Raw genomic sequence first — 16,139 nt, forward strand, 5'->3', positions numbered from 1 at the left:
GTACCTCAATGTTTCAAAACAATATATATATATTTATTTATTTTTTTATTTATTTAATTTTTTTTTTAAATAGTCGAAATGGAAATGAAACGTCCAAATTCAATTTATAGCAAAGGTCATCAGGAAGTCCCAAAAGTACTTCCCACTCATAAAATTAAGGCCAACGGCTTCAAAAAGTCATAATAAGTCGGCGAACGACACAATTACGGCTTTGTAGTGTTTTTTTTAGTTTGTAAAGCATTGTCATCAGGCGGTCTCACGACCCGAGCAATGCTGATTCTTTTTGTGTTTTTTTTTTTTTATCCTACTCTTTGGTCTCCCACATTTACAAAATGGCACATCAAATACATATTCAGAAGACAATTACAGAGAATTACAGCAAAAACTATGACGGAAACACGGGCTAAATAATATAAAACAGTTGGGTAATTTTCCTAAAGATGGAAACTGTATGGGTATTTAGTTTTTGCTGAAAAATAATATAGCCTAGTACAGCAACAAAAATGCAGAATCATTAGGTGTTATTATTCTGATTTGGCCTATAATAATAGAGTCAAAAAAAAACACCCACATGTTGTGGCTCCAGTCATGTGACTGTATCCTCCCAAGCACCTGACAGGCACAGTTTAACAGCGCAGTTCGTGTCAGTGAATTGGCTAAAATGGAAGCTATGCATACAGTCAGTTCGGGACGACACACTCGTCCAGTTTATATTGTGATACTATTTATTATCCTCCAGCTTGGCCGACACACAGTGGAAGGAGTGTGGCCATTACCACAAACTTTCACCCCCTCGACGGAGCAATACCTATTGAACCCCCAGGCTTTCTACTTTGGTTACGGAAGACAATCAGCAGTGCAACCAGGCTGCTATGTTCTCGATGCCGCGTTCAAGAGATACTTTTCTCTTATTTTTCCAGACTACGCTTCTGGTAGGTGGTAAAGTGAAGTGGGATTCATACAATTGTAAAGCGAAAGTAGGATTTCACAACTTGCTAGAGTTAGAAGGTCCACTCGTAAGTCTATAAACTAGTCTGCATAACATGTATTTAAAAACCGGTTTTTAAAGTCTACTGAGTTGCATTAATAGTAGATGATCTAGTGACAACACACGTTTAAATCTTAATTATAAATGCACAAAAATGAAAAGCGAAGTGTTTACAGTGGTTTTGTTTTAGATTCTGTTTGTCATGTTGGTTTTCAATGGCCTTTGTATAGAAAGCAGTTCGTCAGTCAAAGACATACCTATCTACTCTAAAAACCCACAGTGACAATGGACCAGAGTAACACAGCTGCATGTTAGTGTTTTCAAAAATACTGTAGCTCATAGAAGAATGGCAGTTTGTTTGTAACAAGTTCAAAGTACAAAATAAAAAGGCTATATGTGCACTTCCATAAAAATGTAACCCAGCAGCTGTAATAATTTAACTTTTATAACCAACAGCGAATGGTTTTCTGCGATTCAGTGAGGATAAACCATTTACTGTTGAAATCAATGTTACCCGTGATGATTGCGAGAGCTACCCAAATGAGGACTCTTCTGAGAAATGTAAGTATAAACACTCACCGCACTATAAGGTTAGTGTGTAACCTTGTGTTGTAACAGTAGTAACAGCCGTATCAATATGTAGGGCTCGATGCATTATCTAACTCACTCCTATTTGTGTTTCAGACACTCTGAGCGTATCTGCTGGAAGAGCGTCTCTGAATGCAGAAACTGTGTGGGGTGCTCTAAGAGGTGAACATAGCCGATACATTTTTGAAGAACACGTGTTAAAAAAAAAAAAAGTACAATAACCGTGTTTAAGCATTTAACTCTCATCTATGTGCATGAAAATGTTTGCTGAATATATGCTCTGATTAAGCACAGGTCTGGAAACCTTCAGTCAGCTGGTGTACCAAGATGAATTTGGCTCAGTAAGTCAGAGTCCTCTGAAGTCATTACTTCTTTAATATTAATTTTCACCTTACATTACTTGATTTATGTTTGAGATTTTTCTGTTGTTTTTTTTTTTTCTTTAGTATTTTGTGAATAAGACTGAGATTGAAGACTTCCCCCGGTTTCAGTTCAGGGGGATCTTGTTAGACACTTCACGTCACTATTTACCAGTGCAGGCCATTTTAAAAACTATGGTAATAAGCAGATGACACAATGTAATCTTGAGATTTCTGTTTCATTGATCACATGCAATATTACTGGTATTTACATGTATGTTTCTTGTTAGGATGCAATGGCCTACAGTAAGTTCAATGTGTTTCACTGGCACATTGTGGATGACCCCTCCTTCCCTTATCAGAGCCGCAGCTTTCCAGACCTTTCCAGTAAGGTATGTCATCTGAATGAAGAGAGCTGTAAACTAAATCCCTTCATGTGACTCTGGACATTCATGCCAATTTGCCTTGTAAAAACTTAATCTGCATTTTATTAGGTTTACTTGGTTAGTTATGTTCCAAATTTTTATATCCTAGATTTTTATATCCTAGATTTTTATATCCTAGATTTTTATATCCTAGATTTTTTTTAGGCCTACTGCATAAGGAGTCATGAGGCAGGAAAGTGCTGAAAAGTAGTATCCACCCTGAACATAAACTTCTGGCTCTGATTCAGGGGGCTTTCCATCCGATGACTCACATCTACACACAGTCAGATGTGAGAAGGGTGATCTCATATGCCAGGATGCGGGGAATAAGAGTCCTTCCTGAGTTTGATTCACCAGGCCACACCAAATCTTGGGGAAAAGGTAAAAGTCAAAGACCAAATGAGCAACATTTACAAGAAGCAGTTTTATACAAATGCTTTCAGCATTTAGATTTTTCGACATATGAAGGACTTGACATGTTGCCAGGTTTGGCTTATCAGGAATATGTCTGCCAAATCTGCAAGCCAAGAATACAAATGCATACTGAAGCTTGACTCACTTCTTGTGTGGTAGACGCTTAAGGTACATTAGTGGCAACAAATGTCTGCATTAAATAGATAATGCAAAAATGTATTTATAGAAAATGCTGAGCTAAATCTAATTGAATACTATTTATTTTCTAGGGCAGTCTGACCTATTAACTCCCTGCTACAAAGGGAGCACCCCTTCAGGTACATTTGGTCCTGTTAATCCAGCACTACCCTCCACCTACCAGTTCATGGCAACATTATTCAAGGAAGTGTCATTGGTATTTCCTGATTCTTATATCCATTTGGGAGGGGATGAGGTCAACTTTTCCTGCTGGTAAGCTGAAATCATTTAAATGCCTGCTGACTATTGATGATTTAAAGCAGGATATCCTAGTTTTTGTATTGAATTTCTTGCCCTAATATTTTGACTCCTCTGTGCCAGTTACTGCAGTACAATATGTAGACATTGTGCATCTAGAAACCTTCAATGTAATATTTAAGTGAAATAACATTAAGTACATAAATACATAACTACATATAGATAGATTACTCACACTGCTTTTTTTCCGTAGGAAATCCAACCCTGATGTCCGAGCATTTATGCAGAAGATGGGATTTGGACTAGACTTCACTAAACTGGAAGCATTCTACATGGAGAAGTAGGTTGTAAAACGGAACATACAATGTAGAAGGATCAAACCAACACATTAATGTATTTATCTATTTCCAGCATTGTGAACATCACTTCAGCTCTCAACAGGACATCTGTCGTGTGGCAGGATGTTTTTGACTACCATGAACGAGTAAGTAAACCCCAACAAAAAACACCTATCATATATGGAATCATTGCCCCAGATTATTTTTGGAATATTATTTACAGCTGTTTAGACTGTGACAGTAAGCCTGTATCTGCCTTCACTGAAGGACTTATTTATAGTTATATAAAACATACATGCATGTATTTATTTTGTCATAATATTTTCAATCATCATTTGTTGTTGAATTTTTCCTGCACCAGGAGGATCACTGAACATGTTCCTGTATGATACAGACTGACACACTTTTTGCTGAAATGAAACCAAGTTTTGGTAATTGTTGAAAGAGAATAATGAGCTCTTTTCTGCCCCACATCTCAACACAAGCCAGCAGTTGTCACAAAATCAAACAAAATACAATGGTTGAAATACATTAGAAGGAACAACAGTTGTATAATGGAGTCATCCCCATACACTGTTTAATATGTTTATTAACATAGGTGCTATTTTAGATAACGATATAATTTTAAGCTCAGCGGGTCCAGTGGTTTGAGCCAACTGACAAATAATTGAATACAGTGTGTTGTCTGAGAACATGTATCGCACAGCCGGATCATGTGAGTCTGATAGTCTACAGCCTTGTGTTGCAGCGCAGTTCTCTATCAGTGGTGGAGGTATGGAGAGGGGGCTGTTACCTGTGTGAAGTACGCAAGGTGGCTAAAGCAGGTCTCAGGGTAATTCTGGCCTCTCCGTGGTATCTGGACCAACCGGGACCCACACACAACTGGGCCCACTACTACACTGTGTGGCCCCTCGCCTTCAAGGGTCAGAAAAAAACCTGTGTGCTGTGGCTAATTGAAGTTTGCTAACTGCTGTGGTTTTGTCTCTAATAATAATTCACGGGTAAAACATGATTTCCTGTCAAATATATGATATGCATGGCCAAATTTGCGATTTGTACCCGTACCACTAGGTGGCAGTGAACACTTCTGTTTATCAATATGAAGGCATGTTCTGTGTCCCAATCTATACAGTAAACTATTTCTATACAGAATGTACTGTATACATTTTATCAGTCATAGAAATAGGTTTTTTACTCAACTCAATACTCAGCTGAGTATGTAGGAGAGAAGCGGGACACGGAGAGGTGTGATTGCTGCGGTACGAGCTCACAACGCTTTTCGATGTATTGCGACATGTCAAATATGCACACTCTTCCCCTCTGAACAAAAACAATCACAAAAAGTTGTTGCACCAAATTATTCTACAAAATAAAAAAACCAACAAAAGAAAAAGCTGGAAGTCTGTCAGAAGAAGACTGTTTATGTACAGGTTACTTATTAGACAAACAATCATTTCATTATGTGCCATCATGGAGACTTGCTATATATTCCAGCTAAAAATGGTTTCAATTAGAAATCATTTTTTGATTTTTTTTTTCTTTACTCACATGCATAGTCCCACCCTAATCCGCAGGTGGTCTTAGCAGAAACATAAATATATCATCTATTCTTTCTCCTGAAAGAGGGCATTAAAGACCACTGTTTCTACAAACAGACTCAAAATTAAATTTTGATAGAAATATTTGACATTTCTTGGTTTTTATGACATTATGAATTTATTTGTAAAACTGCACATTTTACTGGGAGGGGTTAGTGAATTGTAAATGGGCTTTGTCTTTCAGATAAGCCCATCATTAACTATTGATAGGCTTTGAGACTTGGCTTAGTGTCATACTTGATTGGGATTTTTTTTTTTGTAATAAAGTCAAAATTACAGATATTAAGAATGATGGAAAATTTGTAAAATTGCTTTTGTGGGTTTTTACAGTATTTTATAGAAGATAACTTGTTTGCACGTATAGATTTGTATAGTTATGTTCCTCTATTCTCCGTGGTTAGATTACTATCCTGTACTGTGCACAGCATGCTCCAAGTTATTAATGTGAGGTAAGAATGTCCTGATCAGACTTTTAGTTTATTAACAGCCCGGGGAAGATTATGCTTCTGCAGTTTAAGAACCAATGTCAGGAATCCACGGACATTGAGTTTGATGCATTCCCAGGTTGCAAAATTATTCTTGCCCACATCTATCACTTTGATCTGGCCCACATACTGCCAAATGTTGGCCACATGTTGACTGCCCATTGCCCATCGGCCATCATTCCGGTCACGTGGTATGTGATCCAGATGAGTAATTCTGCTATCTGGGTTGCCCCATAGGAGGGATACAAATACTGTGAACCATGTCTTGGCAAAATCTTGCCCTTTTTGAGAAAAGAGCCTCATGGATTTTTTTATGTGACTATTTTCTGAAATATAAAATTCTATATGTAAACAGGTTAATCAGTACAAAGATGCAGAAGGCAGAAAAGGCAATGGCAATATACCATAGAAGGGCAAGACAGCATGTTGTTTGTCACCCTGCTCAGATTCCTAAGGACACAGTGCTGCACATCTGGAAAGGCGAACCAGCTAGTTATCAGGACGAGCTCAGTAGGATCACCAAAGCTGGCATGAGGGTCCTGCTGGCTGCCCCTTGGTACATCAACCACATTTCCTATGGCCAGGACTGGCGCAACTACTACACTGTGCAGCCCCAGAACTTTACTGGTGTGTGCATGGCCAAGTAATATCACATACTATTATAACCTGGCTGGGTTATGTGCTGGTAATGGTGCTTGTCTGGTGATGGGAGCTATCAGTGGAAATTGCAAATTAGAGAGATGCATTTAAACATTGACTTGCTCAGTTTTGTCTTGAAGTGGTGTGATAAATTTGAAGTGAAGATTCTGATTGATAGTAAGCTAATTACCGCCAATTCTTAATTAAAACTCTGTGTTAAATAAAGCAAAGCTTTTCTTTATCCCCTCACAGGTACCGAGGAACAGAAGAAGCTGGTGATAGGGGGTGAAGTCTGCATGTGGGGGGAATATGTAGATGCCACAAATCTCACGCCACGTCTTTGGTGCGAGATTAAAAAGAACCCTGACATCATGAGTAAACCAAAATTAGTAAATGCAGCAACAATCTCATGAAATTACACAAAATAATCACTTGTTGCATCCAAAATCACAGGCCAAGAGCTAGTGCTGCTGCAGAGAGACTGTGGAGTGATGAGAAGCAGACCACCAGTGTGGAAAAGGCGTTTCCTCGATTGCAGAACTTTCGCTGCAAACTCCTGAGGTACCTCACCTTTTCTAATCAGGCCTTAGAGTTTAGTGCCGGCATACCTCAACCAGACACTGGGCTCTCTTGCATTATGTATGTTTCGTATATACTCATGTTTCTGCATCACTTTCTCTTCAGGCGTGGCATCCAGGCAGAGCCTCTCAATGTTGGACACTGCAAACATGAGTACCAAGGTGTTTGAAGATGCTGGATAGATGGATTTAAAGATTTTTTTTTTTAGCATTTAAACGAATTAAGTTCATAGTTACGGTGTTAATTCAGAAAAATAAATTGTGTTGGGCATTTAAAGTGGTGTAAAATATTCAAGTAGTATTTTTTTACACCTTCTCAGGGACTTATCTTATTTCCTATATTTTCTTTTTTTTCAATTTTTGTAATAGCTGCTTGAGTAATGCTCATTTTTTATCTTACATTCTGAGTATTAAGTAGCCTTAATAAAAAAATTGTTGAGATGAAATGTTCTTAATGACTTTGAATGAACTTCAAGATGACTACAAAACACAAAACAGAGGAGCTTAACAGGAACACTGCCAGCACGGTAGCTTGAACTCTCGCACTGATATTGAATGAAATTGTGTTGATGTGCTGACCATGTCAGACTTATTTAAAAAATAATATATTTTTAAAGTAAAATATAACAGGTTGCCAGTTCAAAAACAAACACATTAGAGCCATACTCGCATATATTGGCATATCTTCCAGTTCATACAAAGTCGATGTCTTGAGGGACGGAAGAAGCAGAATAAGGGTGTCTGGCACACCTCTATTGCCAAGGTGCATGAGGAAAAAAACAAAAATCTAACACGATTGTTTGTTTTTCTTTTTTTACAACAGCCTTTTTGATTTTTATTCCTGTTTAATACCCAACCTAATTGTTTTTTGTATTGTGCTTTATGTTGACCCTGAGGAAGGCCATAAGCCAAAATGTGTAGGTCTAACATTAAAGTTGTTTTATATACTACAAGTGTGGCGGGGGAGGGGGTCAGGGCAGAATTAAGGGACACATTTATCTATTTTGCCCTGACACCATTTTGAGCTAATGCAGACACTAATTGGTCTAAATTAATAATGGATATGAGCCCGATGATCTAATCTGTGAGCCTATGACTGTTCCAGTCTTACACACAGCATCTTTGACTTAGCTGTGGCTTTACTCAGCACTGGTGAACTACTTTGCCTGTTACCTGTCTTTTATGACACAGTCAAAGGGCATTTGTCTCCCACTAGAGACCAACCAGACACTCGCAATGTTGATTACTGCTCAGACAGAACATTATTTTAACACTGAGTTTTGGTTTTGTGTATGAACTTTTTTTAGGGGCTGCTCATTGTGCTTTTGAATAGTGCTACCTTTATTATTTTGCTGTTACTACTAAATTTATAATCGCATAATACGATAAGTTTAAAGGATATTGGGTTTTCTTTTTAGTATTTAATGAAAATCAAAAAGACAAAACAGAAATGAAAAGCGAGTGGATAATGGTGCAACATAATTATCAATTCACCTGGGAGAAAAGTAGATCACTTTACACTTAAAGCCATCTTTAAAATAGTTTCAGTTTATTTTAAAAGTTTGGTTTCATCACTGCAGAATAATCTGAGGTTTTTATTTAATGGACAAATAAGCTTCTTGATCCTTTTGTCAGCACTAACATGGACTTTACATGTTACACTGATGTTAATTCAGCTGTTGAGTTGAGCTGACTTTGATATGGACTGAGACAACTGATTTTCTCATTGTGTGGATTACAGTAATGGCAGCAGATGGCAAGGAGGGGCAATCCCTGGTAGCCATAGTGCTGACACCTCAATCCTTCTACTTCATCTGACTTGAGTGGGACCAGAGGAAATGCTGAACATAACATAACAAAGCTTAACCAAGCAAGCTTGGTTAACCATTCTCGGCAGCCACTTGGAATCAAGCAGACATGCTGAGTACAGTGTGATGAAGCTTAAACTGCTGATGATCCTACATGGGCATTTTATTTCCTATATTCAATTTAGATTGTCAATTTTACACTTTAGATTTGTACACAAACTTTAAAAAGTTTATTTCATTGAGATTTGTCCAAAGTTGTCTGCCTTTTATTGGATGTGTAAAGTTGTCCATATATTTGTTTTACCAAAGTTCTAAAATTACAATTAAGACTTTGAATTCAAATGACTAAAATGTAAATTTAAAAAAAAAAAAAATCAACTAATACATCATCATTTATGACACATTTTATGTTTTTTGCAACTTACAGCACTCAAGCTCTCTGTGCATAAAGAGAACGGCAACAACTTTAAAAGTTAATCACACTCTTTGACAATAGCTGACGTTCAAGAGGATTATATCAAAAAGCTGCTTAGACTGATGCAAAGATTTGTGAACTAGCATTCAAGGGCATCCGCTGAAGGACAATAAAATTATGTCTTGCACATGTGTGTTGGGTGCAGTACATGTGCCTCCAGTGTGCACTGCACTGACTACAGAGAAAAGTATCTGAGGTACCGGCACTCTTAACCCTCATATGCTTAGTTTGAAAAATGATTCATGCATTGGAGGGTTAACGTAATGATGAGCTGATCTGTTTGATCTGACAAGCAACTGAGCCAGGGTTTTAGTAGTGAGGTGTGTTCAATCACCTGCCAAGCTCTGTCATCATAAATGTTTCCACTAAATACATGATCACCCAGTTGGCTCATGGCAGCATGCTGCTAAATATTGTACTCCATCTGCAGAACAATCACAGGGCTGGGCATTGAAGACACTTGACAGTTATCCCTGGCAAGTGAAAACCTCAAAGCAGCACTTTGCTGATGGGTGCAGCATCTTAGCTGTGCCAACAACTAGACAGTCAGACATCCACAAAATGACAGGTAAATGCAGGAAGGACTATTACAAATTTAATTGTTAAGAAAGTCTCCAACTTATTTTGATGATGTGCATGTATATGGATTATCAGGGATCACAAACCATCACATTTGAATTTGTCCAAAACATCCAACCAATCATTTTTCTTAAAGATGACCTTTCAGAATGCATTTTACACGTAACATTTATGTCTGTTGGAGTGAAGAACAAAATAATCAGGTCCATCTGACATGTTAGTAACACCTGTGTTACGTAATCTGGTATGGGAAGCCAGATTACCAGCGCTGTGTAGGTCAACATGTACAGTATTTTTGGTTTGTAAGTAAATTTAGATGCTTTTAGCAGAATCTTATAGTGCAATCAAGTGTATAGTGAACATGCAAATGTGATCCATGTAATCTAGTGTGTCGGTCTGATTTACATAAAGTACTAACCTCAATTTTAGAATGTCCAATGTGACATTTCTCTTTATTAGCTGTCTGACCAAAAAGAGTGTAGTCAGCAAATAACTGCATTCAAACAAATTTAAACTAGTGACAAACACAAGAAGAGTAAAACCAATTAAAGTATAACAAAATATGATTTTAAACAAACTATGAAACAGAGTAAGGCAAATAGCAATACCATAGTAAATATCAATAGCATACAAGAAAGACAAGGAAAACAGAGTTTTCAAAATAGAAATGCCCTGAAGTGCCCTAAAAGTTGGGGTGCACTCAATATCATTACATCTTTGTCAGCATGCAACAAGGTAGCTAAGTAAATTAGTTTCATTGTGTTTTGACTTTTAATTGGCAGCAGAAATTAAGTGTGCGTTAGTGTAAAGATTTCAAATTGAAGAAGATTGTTAATTTTTCAAAAGGTGATATCACACTGTATGACTAAAGTGCACAATACGAAACCAAGAAGTTATGTACTATTATTATATGTATGTATACCCGCTGTTGAAACTATTAGAGCCTTTAACATTGAAACCTCAACTGTTTGGCCTCATTCCAGGTTCATAAAAGCGATTCAGCACAACAACGATGTACAGACTACTCCTGTTTGTAATCCTTTTATACACCAGTTTGGGCCAACAAAGAGATCTGTTTTCAATAATAAATTGACCTCTTAAAATTAAGAGTTAATAAGGATTACAGACATGATAGAAATCTATCTGTAGACGAAGCAGACATCAGTTTCTTTAGTGTCTTTGTTACTTTTGATCTAATTAAAAGGAAGTAGATGTTATCACCTAATATTCAGCACAGAAAACAGCAAACACGTTTTTGGAGGTTTTTGACATGTGTCTGTGGCTACTCACTCTGTAATACTTAAAGGTAAAGAAGAGAGAGAAAATCTCCTATTCTACTTTGAGTTTTATGAACGTGAAATTGCACTTGCGTCACTAATTAGCCAGACGGAGGCTTCAGAGAGCAGCTACCATATGGCAGAAGAATGGAATTAAGGGTCAACTCGTTGCTCCTTTTTCAATCTCTGCGCTAATTGTTTTTCTTCTCATCACCCTCTTTCGTGATCCCCCTCCAAGAAGTAGACCACATTTCATGGAGGGTTAAGCTACTTTGCTGATTTGGGGTGGCTGTGTTCTCCTGAGGCCTTTAGTGTCATTGACAGGGCCAATATGGCACAGAGGGAATGTCTTAACAGAAAACCCTGTTAACCTGGCTCCATTGTTGACAGGAGGGTAACAGACATATGTGTAGGAGTGGGACAAATAACCCATAATGTTCTTTGATAGCCTCTTGTTGTCAACTGTCAACAGCTTGCAACGTCTAAAACCTAAAGTTAGTTATGTGGGCAGTAGTGGACTACTGACAAATGATTTTTTTTAGCTTGAATGGCTCCCAGATTTTTGTTATCATCACTGACAACCAGTTAAGTTGGGAATGACTATTTTGGTAAATAGGGACTAGATAAACAGTTGCAGACTATTGGAGACATATTTCTGCCCCATTGGTGAGGTGTCATTTCTAATAATACTGATACAACATGTGAAGCTAACTATTAAAGTTAAGCACTTTGAAGGGACATCTCTGGATCGCTGCCTTCTTTTAAAGGACAGGAAGTGACCAAGAGAACAACAAACTGAAATGTGAAATGTGTTTGTAAAATTGTGGTGTTTTATAATCCCATGAAGGCCAGATGGACTAGATGTTTGGCAACAATCAAAGAGATTATTACATGATGACAAACTATGACTTGACATGGAAATAAGACTGGAACAGTTGCTCCCAAAATACAACTATAAATGACTCTGTTAACTAATTCATAAATGTGTATGACAGAATAATTTCTGATTGCACTGTGGTGACATATCCCTTTGCTTTTGTTTTTGGTGAATATAGTTTGTACCTATAAGTGGTGTGACTGATTGATTTACCCTTATAGACAGTAAAGATTAAGAGGATGACAAATCAGCATTTGCTTACACAGCGCCTGATGCTAATCTCCTTGTCTTCCCCCAGAAAGCCCCCAGACGACTCAAGCTCTCACACTCACGCTGGCACAGAGAAAGAAAGAAGACAAATTGTGACTCCATTGACCCTACATTACATCAGAAACAACCAGCAGAAGGAACATCCACACTGGATCCAGACCGCTGAGCATCACAGAGTTTATCTTCAGGGATCTTTAAAGAAATTACAAGAGAATTAGTCAAAAGAACAACACATTTTGCATTGTTGTGTTTTGGGGCAATTGTCCTGTGCGAATGCTTTGATCCAGGCAGACGACTACATAGAAAACTCTTAATATAAAGGGGGAAATACTGCTGGCAGTTATCTTATATTCATCTAAAACTATTCATTGAGATTTTCAGACATCAAGACAGAATTTAAAATGGAGGATCACATGACCAAAATTAATATTTTTTCATCGGACAACTCCAACGACTTCACACAACAGAGCACAGATGAAGCTCAAGCAGGTGAGTAATTAATTGTTGTATCATAATATTTCATGAAATGCCAGACAATAATAGCTAATAACCAGACTTGATAAATGCTTTCATGTACAGCAGATTACATTCTCAGATTTAAGATTCACATAATGTTAAGTTAGCAAATTTATTAAAACAGTCACATGGTGCATACAGTCGAAGGTAATAGAATTAAAAACGGCACACACAAACCAAATTCACAATTTATAAAAGACTGAGACAGTTAAATGTTTATCTCAACAATTAAGTTTTCATTTCTGCCATCTGTTCTCTACAGAAAATAGTCCTCGTAAAGCACTTGGCCATGGCCTGCTTTGTAAAGTGTGCTTTGATTCAAGTAGTGGGAAACATTATGGCATATATGCCTGCAATGGCTGCAGTGGCTTCTTCAAGCGCAGTGTGCGACGAAGACTCATCTACAGGTGAGAAAGAGGCTCACTGGAAATAATGAATACAATCTCATGTTACAAGGCTAACTCTAAATAACAGAATAATATGCCTCATATGACAATCAACTGTATGTATTTAAATATTCTGTTGGTCTTCTGGTGACATCAGGTGTCAGGCTGGAACTGGCAGGTGCCCTGTTGATAAGGCTCATCGCAACCAGTGCCAAGCTTGTCGATTAAAGAAGTGTCTCCAAGCTGGCATGAACAAAGATGGTGAGAAAACTCTGAATAAATTGACTATGTATATTATAGTATCTATATGAATATGAGTTACCTAAAGCCACGACTGTTTTCAGATTATATTTTCTACACCTGTGTCTTTGGCAGCTGTGCAGAATGAGCGACAGCCTCGAAGCACAGCTCATGTCAGTCTGGACTCCATAAACCTGGACACTAAAAAGGAGCACTTGGCCACCACACAGGAGCTCAGATCCTCTGACACCTGCTCATCAGTCATCAGCAGACCTCTGGTCACCTCCTCTGTCACCACTTCTGCCAGCACACAGCCCTGCAGCAACCCAAGCAACAACCACCGCTTTATGGTCAGCCTATTGACTGCAGAGACCTGTTCAAAACTGGAGCCCGAGGATGGTAAGATCATATGAAGGAGGGCAAAATTACTTAGAGGATCAATGTGGAAAAGACGTATTTAAATGGGACAAAATTATATTGAAAATAAACTTTAGTATTTGATTTTAGCTGGATTGGTAGGAAGTGTGATTTCCTTTCAAAGATTGGGTTGTCATGGCTTGAAATTTAACATTTATATTGAATATTGGACTCTCAGTAGTCTTAACATCTGTCTTTTTCTAATGTACAGTGGAGGAAAATATTGACGTGGCAACAAACGATTCAGAGAGGGATCGGACTCCTTTTGACTGTCGCATGTCTCCATACACCTCCAGCTGTTTGGAGAGCGTGTATGAAACATCAGCACGACTCCTCTTCATGTCAGTCAAGTGGGCCAAAAATTTGCCTGTTTTTGCTCACTTGCCATTTAGAGACCAGGTGAGGCTGACTGACATGTTTTTGCATATTTCCTGAACCAGTGTACAGTACACATCCATGAATCACTTTTTTGATTGATAACTAATTTCTGTAACATCAGGTGATTCTTCTTGAAGAAGCCTGGAGTGAGATGTTCCTCCTGTGCGCCATCCAGTGGTCCCTGCCCATGGACAGCTGTCCTCTTCTGTCTCTGCCAGATCTCTCCCCCTCACAGCAGGCCAAGGTCAGCCTTCCCAAGGCTGACCTGCAGATCCTGGAGGAGGTCTTCGGTCGCTTCAAGGCCCTGGCAGTTGACCCCACTGAGTTTGCCTGCCTGAAGGCCATTGTACTGTTCAAGCCAGGTGAACGATTCTTCATGCACCAGTGGTGTTCATTGTTGATTGGATCATGTCATTGATGTCCGCTGTTTGACTCCCAGGTGCAGAGACACGCAGCCTCAAAGACCCAGAGCAGGTGGAGAATCTGCAGGACCAGTCACAGGTGTTGTTGGGTCAGCACATTCATTCAATATACCCCAACCAGAGCGCCAGGTGACCCTGCTTTCTTTTCTTACAGAATAGACAAAAATATATATAGATAAACAAAATAAAACACAAAGATTATAAATCATGAGAACACCTGGAGTGTTTCATGTTTCTCACATAAACTGCAATACAGAAACACTAAGTTCCCTCTCCTTTGTTTGTGTCTAACAAGGTTTGGGAGACTGTTACTTCTGCTGCCGTCGCTCCACTTTGTGAGTTCAGCGAAAATAGAGGAGCTCTTCTTTCACCGGACCATTGGCAGCACACCCATGGAGAAGCTGCTGTGTGACATGTTCAAAAACTAAACAAGCATGAAGAGGAGCTGTCCACAAGCTACCAGTTTTCTGGCTGCACATTTCATATATGCTGTTAATGACTTCTTCCACATTCAGCATAAAAGGACCTTGACATTTTGATGACTAAATGAACATGTAACTGTTTCAGTTTCAGGGTCTTGGTAATGTTCGTGCTGATTCACTGACTCATTCGAGCACGAGTAGATCAAAGCCATCAATTGTGTAAACCAATGCTCTTCCTACAATTCGTATGGCATTTCAAATTAAATACAGATTTTCTTCAAATATAATCACACCATTTACTTTGTGAATATTAAAGCTTTGTTAACCCCAGACTTACCCAATTGTTCTTTGAAGCATGTTGTAGCACTGAGTTGCAAAGAAAGGTTTTTTTTTTTTTAAGAAAAAAAGAAAAAGAAAACCAAAATATGTGTGACTGTAATTATTTTTCCTAAATAAAGATGGAAATCTAGTGTTTGCTTAATTTGAAGAGTAATATCACCTCTGTTAATTTCTTCCCTCTCTTTGTTTGATTAACCGATTTGGACCAGGAAATCTAACTCAATATATATTACAAAAAAATAATCATCATCTTTTATAATACAAAATCAACAGACATATGATGTTAATGGACAATGTAATTTTATTACAGACATATTGGTAGGAGTGTATACATTATGTAATATTATAGACATGTTTGAGGTACATGTTTTGGTCACAATTGTTAAAAAATTTGTTGGGGATTCTCATGGAAAATATTTTGATTGCTGAATAAGAAGTAGCCGAGGTTATCGTAAAAAAAAAAAAAAACTCTCAAACTCTTAATGGAAATGCATTTTGGGTTGGGTTTAGTGATGCACAATAGTGTTGTCACATCATTGACTGATGAAATATTGGCATTTTCCCAAAGTGAAAACACCTGCCAATATGAAAGGCCGATAAAATGACGCTTTTATCATGCCTAAATTCTTGATGCTCGACTAAATACTTAACGCTATGCCCCTGGCGCGATCAGCATGGGGTCTCAAGTGTAAAAGAGGGTGCCACAATATGTCTAGGTGTGGAAATTACATTGTGTCCAAAACGGATAGAAGATGTTCTATTTTCAATGTTTGTCTCAGGGTGTGCATCTGAGCATGTTTAAGTAGGATGACTATTGTACTTTTGTTTTAAAGAAAATATATTTTACAATTGAGTCAGTATTATTATTTTGCCCAGTGAATGAGTA

The 16,139-nt window shown here is 38.0% G+C and overlaps 2 protein-coding genes across 3 annotated transcripts; both read left to right on the forward strand.

The window, feature by feature from the left end:
• Positions 1-400: 400 nt before the first annotated feature.
• hexa (hexosaminidase A (alpha polypeptide)) lies at positions 401-7,287 on the forward strand. 2 transcript variants are annotated; one of them, XM_069163162.1, is made up of 14 exons: positions 401-932; positions 1,445-1,549; positions 1,673-1,738; positions 1,871-1,917; positions 2,023-2,133; positions 2,226-2,327; positions 2,609-2,741; positions 3,044-3,224; positions 3,463-3,549; positions 3,621-3,693; positions 4,296-4,470; positions 6,522-6,612; positions 6,723-6,830; positions 6,954-7,287. In XM_069163162.1, exons 1-14 carry the CDS (start codon positions 662-664, stop codon positions 7,015-7,017), a joined length of 1,614 nt encoding a protein of 537 aa, XP_069019263.1. In that variant the 5' UTR covers positions 401-661; the 3' UTR covers positions 7,018-7,287. The 2 variants fall into 2 exon arrangements, with proteins under 2 accessions (XP_069019263.1, XP_069019261.1); XM_069163160.1 differs by lacking the exon at positions 4,296-4,470 and adding an exon at positions 6,077-6,257 and having other exon boundaries at positions 478-932.
• A 4,788-nt stretch (positions 7,288-12,075) lies between these two features.
• On the forward strand, positions 12,076-15,237 carry LOC138206447 (photoreceptor-specific nuclear receptor-like). Its single transcript, XM_069163163.1, has 8 exons — positions 12,076-12,622; positions 12,912-13,056; positions 13,193-13,296; positions 13,411-13,674; positions 13,904-14,091; positions 14,192-14,432; positions 14,510-14,621; positions 14,788-15,237. The coding sequence occupies exons 1-8, from the start codon at positions 12,535-12,537 to the stop codon at positions 14,918-14,920; spliced, it is 1,275 nt and encodes a 424-aa protein (XP_069019264.1). The 5' UTR covers positions 12,076-12,534; the 3' UTR covers positions 14,921-15,237.
• Positions 15,238-16,139: the final 902 nt, after the last annotated feature.

This window comes from Embiotoca jacksoni, unplaced genomic scaffold (genome assembly GCF_022577435.1).
Source record: "Embiotoca jacksoni isolate LCO1_2020_lvr unplaced genomic scaffold, fEmbJac1.0.p SCAF_3, whole genome shotgun sequence".
NCBI lineage: Eukaryota > Metazoa > Chordata > Actinopteri > Embiotocidae > Embiotoca > Embiotoca jacksoni.

What these genes read in the sequence shown, in the direction of transcription:
- hexa (XM_069163160.1), top strand. Translation starts at nt 662, where the DNA reads ATGGAAGCTATGCATACAGTCAGTTCGGGACGACACACTCGTCCAGTT. An exon ending in ACCAAGATGAATTTGGCTCA is followed by an intron (nt 1,918 to 2,022) that starts GTAAGTCAGAGT and finishes TTTTTTCTTTAG; the next exon opens with TATTTTGTGAATAAGACTGA. An exon ending in AGGCCATTTTAAAAACTATG is followed by an intron (nt 2,134 to 2,225) that starts GTAATAAGCAGA and finishes GTTTCTTGTTAG; the next exon opens with GATGCAATGGCCTACAGTAA.
- LOC138206447 (XM_069163163.1), top strand. Translation starts at nt 12,535, where the DNA reads ATGGAGGATCACATGACCAAAATTAATATTTTTTCATCGGACAACTCC. An exon ending in CACAGATGAAGCTCAAGCAG is followed by an intron (nt 12,623 to 12,911) that starts GTGAGTAATTAA and finishes TGTTCTCTACAG; the next exon opens with AAAATAGTCCTCGTAAAGCA. An exon ending in TACCCCAACCAGAGCGCCAG is followed by an intron (nt 14,622 to 14,787) that starts GTGACCCTGCTT and finishes GTGTCTAACAAG; the next exon opens with GTTTGGGAGACTGTTACTTC.